Below are 21,725 nucleotides of genomic sequence, written 5' to 3'. Positions count from 1 at the left end.
AAATACGACAAAGGATGCATTTCATGGCAATACAATTTATTTGTCATCAGAGATGCGCTCATAGGCAGGACACAGGGCAGTACACACAGAGAATGCTGGTAAGTGCATGGAGGTGGCAGCAGGGATCTGGACCTTAGTTTCTAGTAGGAGGCTTTATTTAAATTAACTTTTTTTTTTTTTTTTTTTTACTTCTGTCCTTTCTGAACAAACTGCAGTAACTGTGGAGCCATTTCCAGCATCGCTGGTTGCCCTCACACCATGAGTTGTCTGGGGATCAGACTAGGCAGGATGCAAGTCTTCTCTCCCTTGTTTTGGAGGGAAAAAAAGCCTTATTTAGCACCAGAACAAGAGAAGGGATGAAAGATGGAATATGGCACTGTCTCGACCCTTAGTGCTGAAGCCTGTGATACCTGAACAAGCAGGTATCCTTCCCCCCTGCCGGATCTGGTAGTAGTGGATCCTAATTAGCATCTGTGATTGCTTTAAAACAGGTGAGAACTAAGGGTCTGTCTTATCTAGTGTCCATCTATTGTGCACAGATTCCCCTCTGCTTGCCAGGAGACAAGAGTGCCTGGTGTCTCAAGAACCGCAGCTACTCTCTGCTCCAGGCCTGCAGGTGGGCCAGGTGGGCTGTCAGCTGCACAGTGTTTACACTCAACACCATGCCTTGCTATGCTGTGGGGGGTTTTGTTGGTTTTTTTTTAATCTTCTCAGCACTTCCCCTGCATTAATTTGTGCTGGGGATTAATACAGTACTGTCAAGTAGTGCAGAGTCAAAAGGCCCTGTACTTGAGTAAAGCATGATTCAGATAGATAATACCATTTCCAAATAAAACTTGCATTCTATATCAGTTACTTTTTTTGAAATGGCACTGGACTTAACTCCAGCTTAACATACCAGATGACTTGGCACGTTAACGAGCAGAAGCTCTGTGAAGCTTTCCACTCCAAGCAATGTGTTCTGGAGCACAGTGGAGGGAATGAGAAGATCACAGTAATCATGAGAGCACCCAGCTGGGGGCTGTATTTCACAGGGGCCATGGGGTGGGGAAAGCGAAGATCTGCTGGCATGCAGGCAAACCAGGTGGGTTTTACTTGTAGCAGGCCAGTAAAGCTGAGTGTGCCTGGGGTGAGGTAAAGTAAGGTGCTGTCTTCCACGTGGGCCTCCCCTGCTGTGAAGTGTGTTCCCTTGAGTCACTCCCCCCTGCAGCCTCAGCTCTCTCCCTTTGTTCCAAGCATCCTTCTTCAGGTGAGGTCTGGGTGCTGCCTTCTGTCACACAGGCCTACCCTAGTGCGGGGAGGGCAGCTTCCCACTCTCCATGCAATGGTAAGTTGCAGCATTTCGAGAAGTGTTTCCTGTGGGAGCACTTCCGCTGATGTCCCGGCCAAGCTGCAGGGGTTAGCCTCTCCCTACAGTTACTGCTCGAACGGGCTGAGCTCTAAGAGTCCTTTGCTTTTCTCTCCTTTTTTGCTCTAGATGCCATTAAGGTGAAGAAGAGTCTGGGGAAGAGGTTTCGCAGGTAGACAGCCAAGGAGGGTGTGAGGCCAGCTACAAGCACTTCCTTCTTCTTCTGCCCCACTGCACTGAGAACCACCTGAGCGACCTCTGCAGCTGTCTGGCCTTCGGCGGTGTTCTTGTCCATAACTGCCAAAGCAAAGCCACGTAAGCACCAACAGCAGCAGGTAAGCTCACATAAAAGTACCTTTCCTGGGAAAGCTCTGCTCCAACTATACATGGTCTTTTATATGGTTCTGGATTTTACAGCAGTTGTGTATAGGAGCACAGGTCAGTATAATTCATGACTGAGCTAGAAATCAGTATACACTCATCCTGATACCCAGGCTGTGGCTCCGCAAGCCTTGTAGCTTATCTCAGGAGCTAAGACTCAGAGCTGAATGTTCCAATATGTTCTTCTAGTTATAACCATCAGTTCCAGATGTATGATTTGGTGATTGATGTTAGTGAGAGGGGAAAAAGATACACCCTTCCTCTATCCTACTGCTCATCTGAAATTACTGATTGGTAGTTGGAATTTGTTTTCTCCTTTTCCCTCTGAGACCTAGCATCTCTCCTAGGACATGTATGTTGCAGGAGGCTTTTGTAGGCCAGAGGGTACAGAACTGTCCTTCAAAGAAAATGCTTGGATTTATGTGCGCTATAAAATACCCTGAAGTCTCAGTAACTCCAAATTAGTTTCTGTCTAGGAAGGCTCAATTTGGGGGATTACTCTTCTTACCCTGCATCTAAAGTTGTCTTTCAGTACTTTAGGGCTAACCCAGGTCCCCACCAAAGGTCACGTGTTGCAAGCACGCTTTGGAGTGCCAACATCTCGGTCAGGTGGAGACACTTTAGTTATAGGACACAAAATCATATCTCACCTCCATAGCGAGATCCATCTGCTCTTACAGCATTGAGAGAGAGGTTTGTCTGAATGTATCCAGGGCTTATAACAGTCACATCGATGTCATACTGCTCTACCTCTGCTCGCAGGCAGTCAAAGAAGGCCTGGGTAGCATGCTTAGAGGCAGCATCTGCAAAACAAGGAAAGCGCTATGTACTAAGGAGAAAGAGCAGGGCTGAAGGAAGATCCATTCCCCCGAATGCATCTGTCCCTGAAATGAAGCCACTTCTCAGCAAGAACACAGCAGCTGTTTGCCAACTTCTAGTTGTTTTTAGTGAATGGCAACAACAGGTAGTGGGAGTGAGAGGCAATTTAGGAAGGCAAAATGTGAATACTCAAGTTGGAAACTGGCTAGGATCCTGAGCTTAATATCCCAGCCATGCCAAAGCACTATGGAGTGAGCCCAAGCTGCTTCCCACTCACGATAAAGGAGCCATGAAGTCTGGCTCAGGAAGCATTTGAGAAGACCAGCTGGGGCTGGGGGAATGGGATTCCCAGTGCGGGAAGGCAGGGCTGACACTTGCTCTTCAGCACCCTGCTCGCCTCCGTGCACTGAGCATTACAGACTTGCAGAGCAGGTTCAGAGCCTGGCTGCACACAAGTCAAAACCTGATCACGCAAGCCTGCAGGAGCGGAGTTGTGTGGCCTAGGGCAGGATTTCCCCCTTCTAAATGGCTGAGCAATTCCTTTTCCTTGCTCCCTTTGCACATGTGCTTGGTCGCTGTGAGTGTGACTGCGGGGTTGAGCTGAGCTCTGTGTTGCCAGGCCTATCCTGCTTTGGTTGCTGTGCAGGTACTCTGAAAGCTCTTCGGAACAGTTTTCTTTGTGCGGTCATACCCACAACATCTGCAAGCAAAGACAGCCCAGACTTTCCAGCTGCCTTTACTCGACATTCAGGTTCTCATTAGGCTCTACCACTCTTATGCCATCCCCATTGTACCCTTCCATTTTGCTGTTTATTTTCAATGATCTACAGTTGCTGGCAGGCCAAACACTCCCCTCTTAGTTCCTCCATCTTTTATAAGGCTTTTCCAGTAATCTCACCAATGTTATTTCTTATCATATCTGATTTATCATAAGAGTTTGCTGACTCAAGATAACTGTTTAGGCTTTTGTTTTGGTATTGGTTGTACCATGGAACTTATTAAACCAAAGAACAAGCCCTTACTTTCCTAGAGGAGATTAACCAGGCAGACCGGCAAGGATAAAATGTAGTAAAATCAAGGAATTAATCCTAATGGCTAGCAAGTTTACAGGACTCAAGTTTTAAGATGGGAATATCACACAGTTTTCAGACCAGAATTCTAAGCAAGGGCCCCATTCTCGATTCCCTTTCCCATCCCCTAATAACTTGAGGACAGGGCTAAGATTTTTGTATCTGAGAATACCTTCCTCAATGGCTGTCAGGGGCTTATGACCACACCAAGAATGATGCACAACCCTGCCTTCCCCACGTGCTGCCAGCTCTGGGGAGCAACAGATGGAAGCAGTAGCCAAGTGTTCATTCAGTCCAGTGCCCCAAATATGTCTTCCCCATCTTCTGTGGAGGTACTTACATGCTGATCTGAAAGGAATGCTTATTTTGCCTTGAATACTGCTGATGGCCACAATATGGCCTTGTCTCCTCTTGATCATGGAGGGGAGAAGTGCTAGCAAGAGACAGAAAAGACCCATTCAGGATAACAGTCCCGCCATTGCTGAATCAATGCTTTCAGAGCAGTGCTTCAGGGAAGCTTGAGGGCAGTGAGAGGATCCTCATTCAGTGTAGGGCTTAGGCAGCGGGATGGCGCCCAGGATGCCTCTAACTGAGGCTGCAGTCTAGCTGGGACATTCAGGTATCAGGAGACAATTGCCAATGTGCTCAGGACACTGCCTTATGCCAATGAGGCCACACAAAGGCCATTATAGTCATTATGGTCTCCCGCAAGTATAGTCAGCAGGACTTGTTCTTTTCTGCCACCAGTACATCTTGCCAGTTCATGTAGCTGACACCCTCCAGGCTGAACTTTCTACACAACCAGAGGCCTCCTGGCAAAGGTACAGTCTCACCTACAATCCAGACTGCATTCTCTAGGGTTTTATCAGAGCAGACAAACCAGGTATCTCTCCATGAACTCCCACGAGACTAGAGTCAGGAGGTGTTTTAAACAAGATATCATCTCTTATCAGGTACTTCCAATGCAGTCATGTCCAAGCATCCTCTAGGCCTGCCCATAAAACAAAGCTCTCCTCCCCTCTTATACTGTATTATACCAAATACAATTAGAGTCAGAAGTTAAGTTGTGCTTAGTTGCGTTGGCCTGCAGGAGATATGAGCCAAATCCATTGGCCCCCAGTAATCCTGATCACAGATACCTTTGGTGAGGGCTACAGGACCAAAGTAATTTGTTTCCATAACTTTCTTGTCCACATCCAGTCCTGTGTCCACAACTGTGCCTCGGTAACTGATCCCTGCGTTGTTGATCAGTATGTCCACATGACCCAAATACTTCAGGATCTCTTCAGCAGCATTTAGGACCGTTCTGGTGTCCGAGAGGTCGAAGACCACAGTGTGAGGTTTGTGTGTCTGTGAATAAACAAAAGTTAGCAAAAGGCCCGTTCTGGATGTGCTGTATGTTCATAACTGTGACTCAGAGGAGAGATGGGATTTCTCAGTTTTGGGAGCACAGGCAGGGCCATCCAGACCTTGTCTGATTAGAGTGCAGCAGTTACCTGATAAAAAATATGTCATGGGGCAGGCTGTGCTCTGGTCTTTCTCCCTCCTGTAGCCTGTTCCTTATACCAGAGGCTAGGAAAGAGGCAAGCCAGATACGCCTCGGGCACTAAATTTTGCTATTGCTTCATTAAAGAAAATGCATCTGATGTAGTCCAAACCTTAACTCATGTGTCTCCTTTAGAAGCCAGCACTACCTTTCTTATATACAGTCATCAGAAGTAGACATCAAAAATAAAGGCTAAGACAAGCAAGGTCGCTCTTTCAGATACTGTATATAAGTACAGATGCAAAGGATGTCTGAGGACTCTGCGCTCTCACATGCATGCATTTCCGTTATAAGACGAGGGTAGTTTTTCAGCTGCCTTATTTTTGTATGGTTTCTGCAAGACATGACATGTCAGTGCAGTGTACTCCTACAGCCATATCTACTCCCAACCACGGAGTTGCATCTTTCCTATTGCTCAACACAGCCAGAACAACCCACAAGCAATTCTGTATCTTCTATAACAACATGAGCAGAAATCCCAGACGCGTGAGACAAGCCTTTTCCTCTCCCACACTCACGTTCTTTCGGTGATTGGTCATGGCAGAGAGCTCCTGTACCACGTCTTTGAGTTTCTCGCTGTCTCTGCCACACAGCACCAGCTTGCAGCCAGCCGCATGGAAAGCTTTTGCGCATTCTTTGGAGGGAGCAAGGAAGAGAGAAAAGCAGACATTTGAATGCCAGACAAACACAAACAGCAGCAGATCCACATCATATCTGGTGGTAGGCTAAAAACTAGGGCGGCCTTATTATCCCCGAGTGGTAGGCTGAGTTACAGTGAAGTCACAGCAAGATGCAATTCTCCAGTGACTTTGACAGACACGACAATGGTGAGGCAGCTGGCGTGTTCACGGTTACTACGCTGGTTATGCGGTTACTGTGCTGCTCACACATACTCCCTCATCAGCTGGTTGAATCTGCCTGTGCCTCTTAATCTTTGACCATATGCTTTTCTTAAGCGGAATCACTGTTATCTTGCATATGTCATTTAATGTAGTGGGGGCCTGGTCTTAGGGGTTTCAGTTTCAGTAAACACCTGCTTCATCAAGGTGATCTACATCAAGAGAAGTCAGAAGAATGGATGCTGTGATATTGTCCTCCTTTCAGTGCTACCAGCTGCTGAAGCAATCCCATGTTCTTCTAAACTACTTCTCTGTGATCTAGTGAAACAAACTCCTTATTTGTGCAAGAGACTATTGCATGATGGTAACAAAGGGTGCAGAAGAACACACAGTAATTAGAGGTCCTCTAGAATATTAATACCTGGGAATGGGAGGAATAGCATAGACCTTGCTAATGAGTCAGTAACACTGCACAGTGGTGGAGATCTAAACTGAGGCATTAGCAGTCTGGGTTTCAGTGCTGGTTTAGCTTTTCATGAGATGAGAAGAAAAACACTGGGAAGGAACACCCAACAGTGTACAGTGTTTCATCTGCCTGGTGTATCACGGCAGGAAGGTCTCTCCTGAGATACTAGTTCCACCTCTTCCGGACATGAAATACTAATTCTTTTACCACTCCCAGCTCTTTGGTTCTGACAGGCAGAGAGGACCATTTCATCTCCTTTGGCCATACACCCCTCTCTTCAAGGACAAGCTCACATGCAAAGACAGCATCAATTTAAGCTCTATTTGTTCTATAAATGTACTCATCCTAATGATAGGCCTTGATGGCAGAGAGCACCTTGTCTTCTCTTCAAGAAGCTTTTAAAGCAATTATAGAAAGCAGAATTAGAAAACATATCCATCCATGCAAAGAATTAAAATTTATTTGGAAAAAACTACTGGATTACTCACTTGCTCTTACCATTAATATTACCAAGAGTCTGAATTTAAAATGGAGGGATTTGTACCACAAGAGGAAAGGTACTTTAACTTGTGGTGAGAGGTGAGAATAAGAAGTGGAAAAAAGGACGGGTATCTGGAAATACAACAGCAAACATGAATTCAGAACAGCAGTTCTGTCTGGCAAGTCTTAGAGAAACAATCTGACTTCCTGACTTTTCCAGGACTTACAGAAAAGACGCCTGACAACGCAGGACTTTTTACTTGCTTTGATGAGCTCCAGTTCATACAGAATGGCTAAAGTTCGTCTCAACATTTGTTAGAGGGGTCTGTTTTGTTTTGTTTTTACATCAAAATTTGTACTGGGGATGGTTATAATTGATATGGCTGTGCAAGGTACCTCTCTTCAAAATTCAAAAGAATGGACACTCTCTGATCATTATTGCTTTATTCCAACAGGTTTCTCTTCCACATCCCTTTGTTTCTCCTGCCTTACAGCACCTTTCTGCCACCCTTCAACACCTACCTTTTCCCAGGCCAGAAGTAGCCCCAGTGACCACCACCACCGCTTCCCGGAGGTAAGCTCGCATCCGCATCCACTGCAGCAGCCGGAAGAGGGTGAAGATCCCCAAGCTGCCAAAAAGCAGCGGGATGATGACTGTGGTTGTGAAATCCATGAGCTTCCCTTTCTGAACAGTCTTCCTAGAACCACAGGGTCAAAGCAAAGAGAGCATTTCACCATCAAGAAACTTAGCAGAGGCTTGAAAACTAGGGAAATACGTCTTTAAAAGAAGTCTCACCAGATTTAAAATTAGCACAACCCTCTTTCCCACCCACTGCCTTAGACTCTCAGACCACCAATAAACCAAATTCCATAGAGCAGCATCTTCAACAGATTTCCTCAATCCTTCATTTAGACTTACAAAAAATCACATCAGTATCCAGTTTTAAGCATTTAAATGCTATTCTGAACATCCCAGCAGGACATTTGGCATTGGATCTTGTCAGGTGTTGTGTGACAAACTTAGCTTCAGAGATGCTGTTCCAGATGCTCTTCCAGTTTGCTTTAAACTTGTTCTCTTGCACAAGATGTATTTAGAGTGAAAGCTCTTCAGAGATAGGAAATGTCTATACATGTCTATGATTCTATTAAAACTTCTTAGATTTCTCTAAAACTGCAATTACCGCAGTATGTAAGTGCCAGGGACCAGTTACTGTATATTATCCTAGATGGATATAACCCACTTTAACTTCTAGGGGCTCAGAATAAGCTTTCCTTCTGAGCACGTTATTTGCTTAATGCAGTGAAATCTGTGCTTCCAACTCCAGTGTCTCTCAACAACTGTTAGCAGAGACAAGTTACCTGATTTAAATTAACCACATGTCCCATCTAGTACGCTGGAGCCTACATTCATGATCTTTACTTTTATGCCAACATCAACTGCAGTTTGTTAACAGCATGAGAACCTGTGTTCTGATATACTGAAATTAAATCTGTGAATGAAACCTAAGCTACAGGTATCTACAAGACCTAACTCACCCTGGAATTGGATTCTGATTCCAATGCATAGCCCTAATCTCCTAGCTAAGCCTTGCCTTCAGGAGAGAAGTTTATGTTACAACCTATTACATCGCCAAAGAGTAAGCGATACTTCTGCTGTAAATAGGGTCACTACGTTTCCCACTCTATACCCTGAGGCTTTTATGTTCAATGTTGTAGTGAAGTAAAGCCGGTTATAACGTCTTTCTGGGATCTATACATCTTTTGGGTCGCATATAAAGCCAAAGCCAAGTATTAGCACCTTTCCTCTGTTTCACAGATAGAGTTTGAACACTGACAGTTAAGTCTTTACCAGGAAGATAGTGGCTGGGTCTGGGCATACAACTCATATAATACTTTAAACAAAAGGATAGCATGATAAGAACAAAACAAGGAGGTAACTAATAATGCTAGGCTATAATTCAACATTACTAAGTAATACTCAGCTTGTATGGAGCAGAAGGGATGGTAGTAGCACTACACGCCCCAGGACAGAGCTGGTTTGGAAAAATGCCAGGCTCTCCCAGATTTCCATCAGGAGTTTGGACAGAAGTCCTCAAGCAGCTGGTCAGTGAACATGCTAGCTGAACCACTAGTGAATGTTATAAAACAAGTATTTCTGAAGGCATAGCTAGAACACAATAAAACACCATGTAAAAAGAGCTGAGCTAGCTCTAAATAAAGCTCGACTAGTTCTAAAAACAAAACCGTTGAGCTAGTTCATAGTTCTGCCCAAGCTACTATGGAGCTTCCTATTCCTGAGCTAACTCAAGTATCTCTACAAAAGTACTCTATTGTGTAATAACTGTGCACGATGCAGACAGACATCCAGGCCTCAAGTTCCCCCAGGCACGGGGAGTATGCCCAAAGTGGGAGAGCAGAAACCCAGGAGGAGGAGTAAACTCAAGTCTGTTGCAAAGCAGCGCAGGAGTATAACACACAGCTGGTCAGATCGGCATCTTATTCTTCCACCTCTTTGTGCAGAAGGTCTCCTGCTTTATAGCAGAGGACTGAATAGTTGACTTAACATATAAGAAGAGTGCATATCACCCCTAGAATAATTCCAGGGAAAGACATAAAGCCACTGGCCTTCTTCAGGCTGGATAAGCAGGAGGTGCTCCTTACTGGTTCATGCTGGGCTAGTCATATAAAGCAGCTGCCTTCTCTTTGTTGTCCTTCTTTGCTCTCAAGGATCTCTTGAGATTCAGAAGACAAGAGGTGGGTGGCAGGGACCACAGGCACTGATATTGATCAGTGTGTCTTAGAGACCATTTTTCTTCAGCTCCCATGTAGGACCTTTCATCATTTCCAAAGTGAGAGGTGATGGGTAGGGTGTCACTTGATTTATGAGCCCATGTTGAAGCTGAGCCATTTTAAAAATCTGGCCCTGAAAACCTTTGCCTCCAATTCCTGTAAAAGGGAGATGACAGTATAAAGCAGATGAAGAAGTAACTGTGAAGAGGGAACTTTTCTGACCCCTCTTCTAACAAAACCACGCTAGGAGATGGGAGTGATTCTCATGCGTTGGTTAGAGAATGGTTCTTTCAAGGTCCTTGGCAAAATAAAAGTTGAGTTTGCAAGCACTGAACTTTCCACCAGACAGGCTGGTGGAAAAGAGCCCCAAGCCTACCAACTAAAAGCTAAATGTGGTTTTTGTCATGTAGCATCCATTGCTCATCAGTATGAACCAGTTACGCCTGCTTAACTTTGTCAACACGCTAATTCATTTTATTCCTTAATCATGTTACTTATTATTCATCTTCTTTCTAAACAAAGAAGCTCTGCCTTTAATCCTTTTTCATTTGGCAACCTTTCCAAGCCTTTTATGGTTTTTCTTTCTCTTTTTGTTCTTTCATATGATATACGGGAACAGGGCAAATTACCCAATCTCTGCCTGAAGGTTGCTGCCAGCCATGAGCACAGTCAGCAAGAGAAACCTGCTTTTGCAGCTTCCAGGCTAGAGTTTGAATCAACAGGTATCATCACCCTTTGATATGAGAAAGGGAGAGATAGAAGGAGGGGAACGAGTGAGAGAAGGGATAACTGATCAAACATACAGGTCCTTTTTATTTAGGTCATACAGTAACAGATATCTTCCAAGGAAGGTATAGAAATGACCAACTAAAAAGAGCCCCAGAACAAAAAAAATCCCAGTTCAGTCAAGCTTGAAATACGAGGACAAACAGCAAAGATGAACTGTCTGAACTAAACTGTTTGGGAAAGATCAAAAAATTGCTGCAGCACTTCAGACCTAATGCAACAAGTTTTTATTTGATTCATGGACCAGCTTACATCACAAACCCATGAGTCCTTATTTTAGTTTGTAAAATTGAACAAGCTTAATAAAAAGCCATTGATAAAATAAATATGGAAGGGAATGCCAGCAGAGCAGGGAAATCAGCTCAAGGCATACTGCAATACGTTCAACAATATCCATTTCATGGAGCCCCATGCTGGGCTACTGGCACAACAGGGTGACAGTTATACTCAGTTCAGTTTTTAAGGTTATTTATTGGTGGAAAGGCCAAAGGAAAGAATTGCGGCAACCTGAAGGAGAATGAAATAGACCGCTGATAAAAAGGACTTGACTAACAATAACAAAAATGGTAAGTCGCAAAACAAAAGCTGGCAGAAGAAGATCAGAAGCATAAAACCCAGCTTAAGACTGATAAAGTTCTGAAGTAGCTAAAGGCATCTCAGGGCAGATAGGGCCATGGCACATTAAAAACAAGAGGGGGCAAAAAAGATCCACAGCTAATTCAAGATGAACTGGATATCCTCAGACAACCTGCTCAAAGCTCTAAGACCCCACTACCACCTTTGTCCCAAGACCTGGCTATACGTACTGAAAAAAGCATGGATCTGTTATTTGTTCTTGACAAATAATGTTTATGATGCCAAATTACCTGCGGGAGGGAAGACACTGCTCATTACTGGCTCAGATAAACACCTGTAATGTTCAGTTCCCCATCCCAAAAGGCAGGATTAGGGTGTTAGAGAGCAGAAATGAGAATACTGATAATGTAAGCAAATTCAGGTGATTGGAATCTTTTTGAAAAGGCTTAATAATAAAATAAATTATATCTATACATATGCCCATTAAGAAAAAAATCCCCTTAAAACAAAAACTGGATGTTACCCTGTAAAAAACAGGAGAGTATTTCAGAAGGAACAAGGAGTTTAGTTAATAAGCTCAAGAACACACTAAAGGCAACAAAGATGAGCTCAAGTCCTAAAAAGATACTACAAACATGATAGTTTCCCTAAACAACACCTATTCTCCTTTAGCTTCAGCCACCTAGAAAAACATTGTTCTTTAAATGACACATGGCAGCAACTGGTAGGCTATTTTCAGAAAGCAAAAGGTGTCATTTAGAAGATGGGGGGAAAAGAGAAGGAAAAAATCACTTTTTCTAAGGAAGCATTTGTCCAGAAGCGCAGCAGCTCTAAGCTTTATTAGCTACCAACTTTATTCTGAAGAAAGCACAATATCCTACCTTTGAAAAGAACTCACTTGCCAGTGACTCTGTGAGATGGTGTCTCCCTCTGGTCTTTTAGCACAGGACAGACCTCACTTAAATTAGGAAATGGCAGCACTCCAAGCAACTACACTCAGTCCGATGCTGGCACAGAGTGCCAAGAACTGCCTCTAAAAACAAACCTCAGGAATAGAGTCTGTGACCTTTGAAATGTGGGGGTAACTTAATCCCTCCAGATTAAAAAGACAGACATGGATTCAAAGTGATACAAAATGTCTGATGATTGTTTGATTATTTCTAGTACTAACCAAATAATTTCTAGTACTGAATCCAGAGCATCTATAAAGACCAAAAGTAGACTTTATACACTTTGGATAAAAAAAGACAACTTACGAATCAGTTGTGATTGCTCAATTATGATTTTACTTAGTTTTGGAACATATTCTGATTTTATAGTGCACATTCTAAAATAGATATCATGCTAATTAAAAAAAGCAGCCTTTTTTATTTCCTTCCTTATGGTTCTTCAGAACTTTGAGCAACTGACAGATGAGTCTCTCACACTCTGCATCAAAACCTGGTATTAACTGAGGAAATGGGCATTTGCTCCAGCAGACCAAATTCACTAAACCATTTTTGAGAGAGAGAAGAAAGAGCATTACTTATATTTTATATTAGCTAAACGGTTTTACCAACCCAGCTGCTTTGGAAAGAAATTGAAATCAAACTTACAGACATCTAAGGCAGGAAAAAAAAGGGTAATATAGTATTGTCTATTAAATCAATAATTTATATAAGCAAACAGAAAATTTGCTGACAATTTATCTGATGCACAAGGTCCACAAATAGTAAGTTAAACTTCAAAAAACTCATTCAAAATCTAATGAGAAAACAAGACAGGCTCTACAGTGATTACTCATTCAAACAATTAAACTACTGAAATGCTAGTTTGCACTTACATAACCAGCATTCATTCCAAACTTCATGAACAAAAAAATGATGTCAAAAATAGGCTGAGGTCATTAGAAATCACTGAAACGCCTAAGAAAAACCTCAATAGCTGGACAAAGCTTCTCATTACAATGCAACTATTTCAAATGGAAAATGGGGAAGGGATTTGTGAGAAAGAACCTAGCTGGGATTCTACCACCAAATGACAGCAAGCTCCGTTATGAAGAATGAAACAGCAGTGCTAGGGACCAGCGGCAGTTGGGACACGAGGCTGGTCAATTTTCATTGTATGCAGCTGACAACAATGAACAAGGGCTTGAGATTTGCTGGTGGGATTATTATTATTATTATGCATGTAAGTATCTGTTATAGTGCTTTGAGTTTACTTTTTCCAGTGCAATTTGAACCAGCTGGTCATCTCGCAGGCATTTCATAAAACTCTGCCCTAGAAAACAAACCCCTGTATTTGAATAGTCACCTAAGAGCATCACGTTTAAGATTTTATATAATCATCATGTAAAATAGCAGTCTCGCTCCATGCTCCAAGGAGAGAGGAAAAATACGTTTTCAGAAACTACTTTCGCGTAAAACTTCCTGCCGCTTTTATTCAGCGACACCTCCTTCCAGCCCCTCCGCTCCAAACGCGTTTGGGGCGCAAGCGAGGATAACCAGGGTGAGGCCATCCGAAAACGGCAGCGCTCGGGGCGCCAGAGCGCGGCAGTCTGCAGGCAGCCGCTCGCCAAGCCGGGATCGCCTGGGGCGCCCGGGGAAACCAGCGCTGCTCCCACCTCGCTGGTTTTTGTCAACGTTTCCAACACCTGCAGCAGCGCTGAAATGGTGACAGGGAACCCCCAGCCCCCCTGCCCCACCGGGGCCGCGCCGCCCTCACCCACAGCCGCCCCCCGCGGCGGCTCCGCCCGGCCCGGCTCCACCGCGGGGCCGCCGGCTGCGGCCGCCGTGGGGCGAGGCCTAGGGGCACCACCAGGCCCTACCTGACCGCCGCCGTCACCATGGCCACCGCCGGAAATGCGCCGGCCGCCGCGCACGCGCCGCGGAGTAGGGGCGGGGCCTTGGCGCCAGCGCCCAATGACAGGCCGCTCCTACGTGGTGCCGGCCGGATGTTACGCCTCGCCGGTCAGCCCGCGGGTACGGCCCGGGCAGGGAGCGGCGCTCGCGGGGGAGGGTTCCCCCAGGCGGCGGGGCCGGGAGGAGCCATCGCTGTTTTCCCGGCCCGTGTCGCTGCCGTCGGGCCCAGCAGCGCGGAGCGGCCTGCCCCGGGCTGGGGACGCCACGGCTGCCGCCCTACGCCGCTGGGCTCGGATAGGGGAGGCCGGAAAGGGCTAGGGGTTGGCCTGGCTTCCCCGGCCTCCTTCCGCCAGGCCCAGTTTTCCCCAGTCAGAACCAAGACACAGAAACGTGGCTGCCCCGAAGCAGCGGGGCTGGGCAGGCGGCTCCCCTGGCTTCTCCTGGGCCCTGTTGCGTAATTACCAACTTGGCCTCCAGCTGGGATCCCTGACGCACTCAGGCGCTTTCCCGTTTGCAGTGCTCGTGATTTTACATGTGCGTCGCTCGTTACTGCGGTCTAAATTCCCTTCTGTTTTTCTGCTGTCGTTGTGTTTGGAGAAACGGCACATGGCGGGGCAGGACCGTGTGCAGTGTGTGACCGCGAGGAGCAATGGACGGTGACTGCCCGCACAAGGCAAACAGGAGGGATGCGTGCAGAGCCCCAGTCAAGGCCGCGATAAAAGGAAATACGATTCCCAGTTTTTTAACAGGCTTTTTCCAGTGAAGCTCACAGACTGCAATAGTGGTATGGGGGCGTTTCAGCTTATCTCTGAGGAAACGAGGCCCAAATGTGCTACAAGTTCTGCAGTCTCTAGTAATTAAATCCTGTTGAGGTAATGAACGCTGATAAGGGGCAATAGATGGTTGCCAGGCTGTCACACAGATCTGGCGGGCGAGGCCTCTGGTAAGCCGAAGTCCCCGTGGTCCCGAAAGCCCAAAGTCCAAACGGGCTCAGTGCTGTAAGGAGCTTTTGCACTGGGGAGGGGCGTGTGGCTTCATCGCTGCACCGGGAGCTTTTCCATCTATTCACTGCTGTGTGCATGAGCAGAAGATACGTTTACAGAAGCAGTGGGGGATACTTTAGCGTTGCCAGAGACAAAGGCAGTTAATCTCAGGTGTGTTTACCCATGTACAGCAGCAAGATAAAAGATGGCTTTTCAGGACAGCTATTTGCAGGACAGTTTACATATGATAATAGCATTCTGGTCCTCTCTTCCAATAAGGAAAATACACTGGAGCCATGAATTAATTTTAATTAGTTTGTAATTGTCCTTACTAAAGGAACAGTATTTCAGGAAAAAGGAGAAAAGGATTGAAAATCTTCCTAAAAATCACAGTGAGAGGTCTGATGGCCATGCCTTTTTCTGGCTTCAGGGCCAAAGTGAAACGAAAGGCAAGAATCAATAATGTTATTTATACAAATAAAATTGAAATACGAAGAGGAGAAAAAGACGATTTTTGTTATGGTGATGCCAGTGGAAGTTGTAGTCAGTACAAACTCCTAAAATTCAGAGCTGGAAAACCATTTCGAACCGTCTTTCTTACCAAAGCAAGGTAGGATGGGCTGTAGCCCATCTCTTACAGGGCACTCAACGAGCATCTGCCTGAGAGCCACATCCAAGCCCCCCTGGTAACTCGCACGGCTTCTGCTAACCTATTCACCTGGCTTCTGCCAGTTAGTGCCACCAGACTGTCCTCCAGGTGGGGCAAAGTTGATTGAAACCAAGTGCCCTTTAGTGACTGTACAAGTAGCAACTCAGATAGCAAAGGGTTAAACTACAGTTGCAATCAGAGGGGAAAATTCAGTGAACTAAGGCTCCATTTTGTTGCTGTGGGATTCTATTTTCTAAGGTTAAGTTAGTTTAATTAGCAGCAAATTCACCTTTGATTTAAACCTCCTGATTCACTCATCCCACGGTTGGACTTCATGGCCCAGATCACTGCAGGCAGTTAGGTGACTAATTTATGTCGACATGTCTTTGTTAGCAGGAACACAAGAGAGGTGTTTATCCTCAATCTAGTGCTTTTGTTTTGGAGACCGTACAGGCCTGACTGGTAAATGTTGTTACAGTCTTTTAAAGCTACCCCTGTTGTTTTTATTAGCGCTCAGTCTCTCCTCTTAGCTTTTCTTTCTCACTGCATTGGGCTGCAAAGGGCTGGAATCCTTTTAGCATTTTAGCACTTCCTTGACAAACATCCTGCTGTTCTATTGCTGCCCTCCTGAAGCGCAGGAGCTCTGTTTTTTGAGGGAAAAAATCTCCAAACTCAAGGGCGTACTTACAATTGTGTTTGGTGACATCTGCTTTGCTGCAAGCATCACTGAGTGCAGATCTACAGCCTTTTAACCCTATTCTCTAGGGCAACAATTTTGTGCTCTAGTTCTTCCAGGCTTTTATTTGTTGCCTTTTTTCAAGGACTGTAAGATGTAGCTTCTCTCTTAAGAAAACCTTTGGTAGCTTACCTTAAGAGCACAAGACAGTCCCTAGAAGAAATATGGATCTGTGCAAAGATCCCCATAGGGTAACAAAACCTCCCCCAGGGAAGACATCCTTGAACTGGTTTGAACTGAAAGCTCCCAATTTCACAGTGCCTTTGGCTAGAAAATGTGAATGTTCAAAGGGCTGCGGCATGATTAGAGATTTTCTTTTCACAGCCTCTGATGTAAGAGTGCGATGTCTCCTCCTCCCCTCCCTGCTTGCATGGATTGGGTTCACAGGACTGAAAACAGACTAGGAGGCAGGGGAAGAAAGAGACACCTGAGATGGAAAATAGAGAAAGTACATCTTGGGGCTTTTTCTGTTCTTAGCCCCTGCAGCTGCAAGCAGAGCAGTCCTCTGTCTCCTTTCCAGGCAACAGGCCTACGAAGATGGTCTTGACTTTTGTCCCAGGCGTCGTTCTGGTTTGGATCTGGGCTCCAATGCAGGGACCGTGAACTCCTGTCAGAGAACTGCTCCTGGACACCTGGTCATCAGCCTCCCACCCCTTTTCTCTCTGGGAGAACTTTTCCCTAGGTTCAGGTCTCTGGACTCACAGGTTTTTGCATTACTTGAATCTTCTTTCTTTTTTTAAGTTAATTCCTGTGTGGTTTGGTTCAAGTCGTCTCTAATTAATAATTGTCTCCTCTGATCCCTGCACTGCAGCATTTTCCAGCTCAGTATGAAAACAGTGTAGAGTTAGTGAGACTGCACTTCTGCTGTATGGTCTGGCTGCAAGTCCCCAACCTCTGCAGCTGACCCAAAAGCTGGGGAGGAGGGACCAACATCCTCCCCTCCCGCAGCTAAGGGTCCGGTCTGGAACCTGAACCTACCACAACCTTTTTAGCTGAACCGGATGCCTCGAGGGGAGATAGCGATGTTTTGTCACACAGAGAAATGGAGACATGGCAAAGCTGAAGTGCTGTTTCCATAAAAAGCTACTAACTGTGGTGGCCTCAGCTGCTGAGGGGACAGCTCAGGCCTGGTGTAGAGGAGGTGCTGCCTGTCTGCAGCATCGCTGATCTCAGGATATCCAAATCCTGTCTTTCCGTGTTGCCTTCCCTCTTTGTTTTAGAGTGGTAAAAGCTGGTAAAGTGTTTGAGAGCCGTAAGGCAGCAAGCACACATGCAGGGAAGGGTATAGCCTGCCCCGCTTTTGCTTTTTGGTGAGCTAGGAAGGAGTTAAGTGACACCAGAGGGAGAGTGGCTGCTCTATTGTTCAGGCAGAGCCCTGGATCCAGGGTTGCCGGGCTCTATTCCCGGATCTGCCTCTGACTTCCTGCATGACCTTGGACTGGTCACTCACCTTTTCTTTTCCTTAGTTCCCAAATTATAACATGGAAATAATTCTCTTCCTGTGGTGCCTCCTTCCCTGCTGGTTTCAGGGTAGCTGCGATTCTCCGGGGGGAGGTGGACACACGCTGCTGGAGCAGCATTCCCAGAGGGATGGCGATCCTGAGCATGTTCTTGTTCACTCAGATGTAGCCCTGGCCATGAATATTGTGATATATATATATTTTTACTAGGCTAACCTGTGGTAAAAGTCCAATTCCATTTGTCGTTGATGCAGTTGCCTCTCTGAGCGATTTCAGTTGCAGTGCTCCCCTCTTTCACTAGATGGTGCTTTTGATCAAAGATTTCCGTAGCTGCAGTTCTCTTCTGCACAGAATTTCCTTATTTTTCTTCCCCGTCTCCATTCCTTCCCCTGTTCTTTCTGTGCTTTCCCACTACGGGGGACACTTAATGATGCTGGATATTGAGCAAGGCTAACTGGTGGTAATACACGCTCCAAGGCACCCGCACCCACCAGCCAGCTCGTCTGCTGGGCTTTGGGTTTTGAAGCGTCTATCAGTGGTGCTGGGCTGTGGCAGAGAATTGAATTCTTTCCGTGTTTTCTATTCCCATAAGGAAAAAGCTTCAAAGAGCAGGTCCCCTCCCCCTCTCCGCTGGTGAAGGGCATTTAGGGAAGCTGGAAAAAAAAATCTAGCTCTGACAGATGCATTTATTTAACAAACCACTGCCTTTTCCTACCTTAGCAGAACATTGGCTGCTTTTTAGAAAGGCAATTGCTGCTTTTATATCCATCTTTGTATGCAGGAGACGGTTACCTAGCCAAGGTCATTGCTGCTGCACACCGACGCGAAGCAGCCGGCTTTGAATGAGCCCTGATTTCCGTAAGACTTCCCCAGGTAAAGATGGGAACGGGCTGGAATCTGCAGAGGAAGCCGCAGAGCAGCCTTCGCTTTGATAAAGGCAGCGGAGGAGCTGGATGAGAGCGTAGTCGAACATCTCCCGCGCGAGCATGCCCGGGGGTCTGGTACTAGCTTGTGCAGCGCGAGGCACAGCACGGTGTGCGGTGCTGCGCTGTCACCATCCGTGACCACGGGACAAGTCCGGGGGCCTGTCCTGCCACCCCAGCCTGCTGCACCCGGGAGACGGCCCCCGGCGCCGGTCCCTGCGGTCGCCCCGAGGCTCTGCCCACAGCAGCACTCGTCCGCAGCGGTGACGTTGGCCGGCGTCCACGCGCTCGCAGCATTGCGTGCCGCCCGCGATGCCAGCGTCGCGGTGCCAGGCTGAGCTGCCGCTGCCAGCGTGCATCCGGACACTCCCATCGGGGAGGCTGCGGCGTTGCATCACGGATCGCTCCCTCCCCGTGGAATTTTGCAGACATTAATGAATGGGGCTGGATTGCTGCTGTGACGCCAACCAGCCATGCACAGATTTATAGTCTGAGGCCAGGAGAGATTATGCTTCTGCCTCTGGCACCGCACCAATGACAGTGATTTCATGTGTGTGCCGACAAGCCCATGAGGCCAGTGCCCGCAGCGGCCCCGTGCTCACGTGCTGGATGTTATGCTTGCGACAGTGACGTCCCCACAGCAGGGACACAAGCTCTGCTGAACTGCAGCGTGACACCAAACTCCTCTCGGGATCGGGAGCTGACAGTGATTTCTTTGTCATTCTCCCTGTTGTCGTCTTCCCACTGCACATACATTTGCTTGTCGTTAATGAGATGTTGCTGATGACTAAAACTTGGGTCTGCATCACAGGGAAACCGTTTGCAAGAGCAACCCAGAACTGCAGGGTCACATTCATGAGCGGGACGAGAAGTGGGGACAGCGGATTTCCTCACGTCTCTCAGATGTTGAGAGCAAGCTGCTCTCCCAGCCTGTCCTGCCTGAGGACAGATACATTTTTTTTTCTGAAATGTGCTTTGGTTTATCGTTTTCCTCTTATGGACTTGGCCAGCATGTCCCAAATTATGTGGTTACGAAATTTAAGAGCAACCTACCTGTGTTGGGGAGTGAATGAGTGGTTTTCGCTTTGCAATCTGGCTCTTCCCTCCCTCCTCTCCTTTCCCCACATCCCCGTGTGCCGTGGAGCCAGCTGCTCCCGGAATAGTTTGGGAATGAAATGTCACCGTTTGAAACTGGTGAGTCACACTTTTTGAAAGGGAGGGGGGGAGAATATGAAATCCTGTGGTGTGGCGGAGCATCTCCTGGTGAGTGCAGAGGGTTGGAAAAGCGCAGCCTCCGGGGTGATGGAGTGGAGGGGCTCTGAACAGAGGCGGCTGGGTGTGTCCGTGCTGCTTTTTGCAGGAGCATCTCGAAACCCTCTGCAAACTTTTATTGTCATAGTCAAAATGCCCCCCTGCAGCTGCATCCGAGCCCCTTTTCCAAGAGGCCTCGGCTGTGTCTGTCTGACAGCACACCTACAGTGACTCTCTTAATTAAATCTCCCCGCACTGCTGCGAGGTGTGTAATTACAGCGAGACCTGACTTAAGCAACCACTCGAGGGACCAACAAAAAAAATTCTTTAGCAGAGCAGGGAGGAGCAGGATTTTAGTGAGTACATTTTTGGGATATTTCAGGGCAAGTTTGTAAAACGACGAGGGCTAATTAGGCTGCTTGCTTCTCTGCATATCCCAATATTAGGATTATGCCCTTAAGACACTGGGAGTTAACATAATCAGTTTTTTTTCCCCCTTCCAAATATATCCTTGAGATCTTTCTGTCTTTTAACAGAGACTGCTATATCAACTAGCGCAAATGGTGGTGATGGTTTTGTGAAATGAGCTGTTGTTTATCAGAAGCTGCGTGGCTGTCCCTCCCCACCCAACCCCTGTCCAGGGGTGAAAACATTCGGTCCAAAGGCCACATTCAGGCTTCTTGCTCCACTCCGCTACAGCCACCCCTGTGCAAGACTGTGGCTGGCAGCTCTGCCTGGTAGGTACCGAGAACTGCATACCTGGAGCTGAAGTGCCAGGGTAGCTGTGAGAGCAGGGATGTCTCCCAAAGAGCTCGAGCAGCTCCAGGCGGATTTTAGATCTCGCTGCCGGAGGTTTCTGTCCTGCAGCAGAGGTGGCAGCGGGACTGTGCGTCACTGTTCACAGCCCAGCGCATTAATCTAAACTGCCAACTATTTCGGGTTGCATTAATATTCCAGGCACTGAACTATGGTGGCCACAGAAAGGACATGCCACCCATTTTGCAGGCTCTGCTTCTGCAGGACTAACCTCCAGCTGAAGGACAGGTAGGAGCTGGAAATAGTAATGACATAAATAGTCCCAGTATGGGCCAGCAGGACTCCTCTGGAGACCCACCTTAAGTGGGATTCTGAATGTGTGCTATGAGCATTCCCCCCCCCCCCCAACTGCAAACCAAGTTATGCAGCTAATTTGGTGGGGATTTTGCAGGAGTAGGACCTAAGGAGGTTGATGCCACAAGATTTTATGACATGTGCATTTATATCTCAAATTTTAGATAGTGTTAACTAGAAACCCACATATTCTGTCGTCACTGGATTTGACATAAATAAGCTCTGACTGCAGAAATTTGCTGCAGAGCCTAAGTTTTTGTTCGAGACAAGCTAGAACAAACCAAGTACTTCACGGCTCCAAAGACAACCTTGAGAAGTCAAATCTGGGTGCAGTCTCACCTGCCTTTTCCTCAGCAGCAAAGCCTGCTTATCTGCCCCACCCTTTTCTCTTTTGTGTGTTGTTTTTGCCTTTTTTCTTCCCTCAGACTCTTTCAGTGACTGGGCTGACACTGTGGCCTGCCAAGAGAGCAGGTAAGGAAAAGTACCCTACAGGGAACCAGTTCCTTGTCACACCTTTGAACTTTCAGATAGTCCAAAAGAGTAGCTCTAAGAGATGCAAGTGCCAGTGGATCGTCTGTTCAAACATATAATTACAGTATTTTAGTGCTTAATATTATCTCCTTAGCCTCTGTTTCTTCTAGCATGGACATCTACCTGGTATGTTTACCTCCC

General features: G+C 46.6%; 1 protein-coding gene across 1 annotated transcript; it reads right to left on the bottom strand.

The window, feature by feature from the left end:
• Positions 1-19: 19 nt before the first annotated feature.
• Positions 20-13,996, bottom strand: DHRS7B (dehydrogenase/reductase 7B). The gene is made up of 7 exons (XM_026095229.2): positions 13,908-13,996; positions 7,472-7,647; positions 5,683-5,798; positions 4,758-4,968; positions 3,959-4,051; positions 2,380-2,532; positions 20-1,645 (listed from the first exon to the last, which is right to left on the bottom strand). The coding sequence occupies exons 1-7, from the start codon at positions 13,925-13,927 to the stop codon at positions 1,440-1,442; spliced, it is 975 nt and encodes a 324-aa protein (XP_025951014.1). The 5' UTR covers positions 13,928-13,996; the 3' UTR covers positions 20-1,439.
• Between the last annotated feature and the right edge of the window lie 7,729 nt (positions 13,997-21,725).

Source organism: Dromaius novaehollandiae, chromosome 14, assembly GCF_036370855.1.
Source record: "Dromaius novaehollandiae isolate bDroNov1 chromosome 14, bDroNov1.hap1, whole genome shotgun sequence".
In the NCBI taxonomy this organism is placed as follows: Eukaryota; Metazoa; Chordata; class Aves; order Casuariiformes; family Dromaiidae; genus Dromaius; species Dromaius novaehollandiae.
Note: the sequence above shows the minus strand (reverse complement) of the source record. Positions and strands in the feature narration are given on the sequence as shown.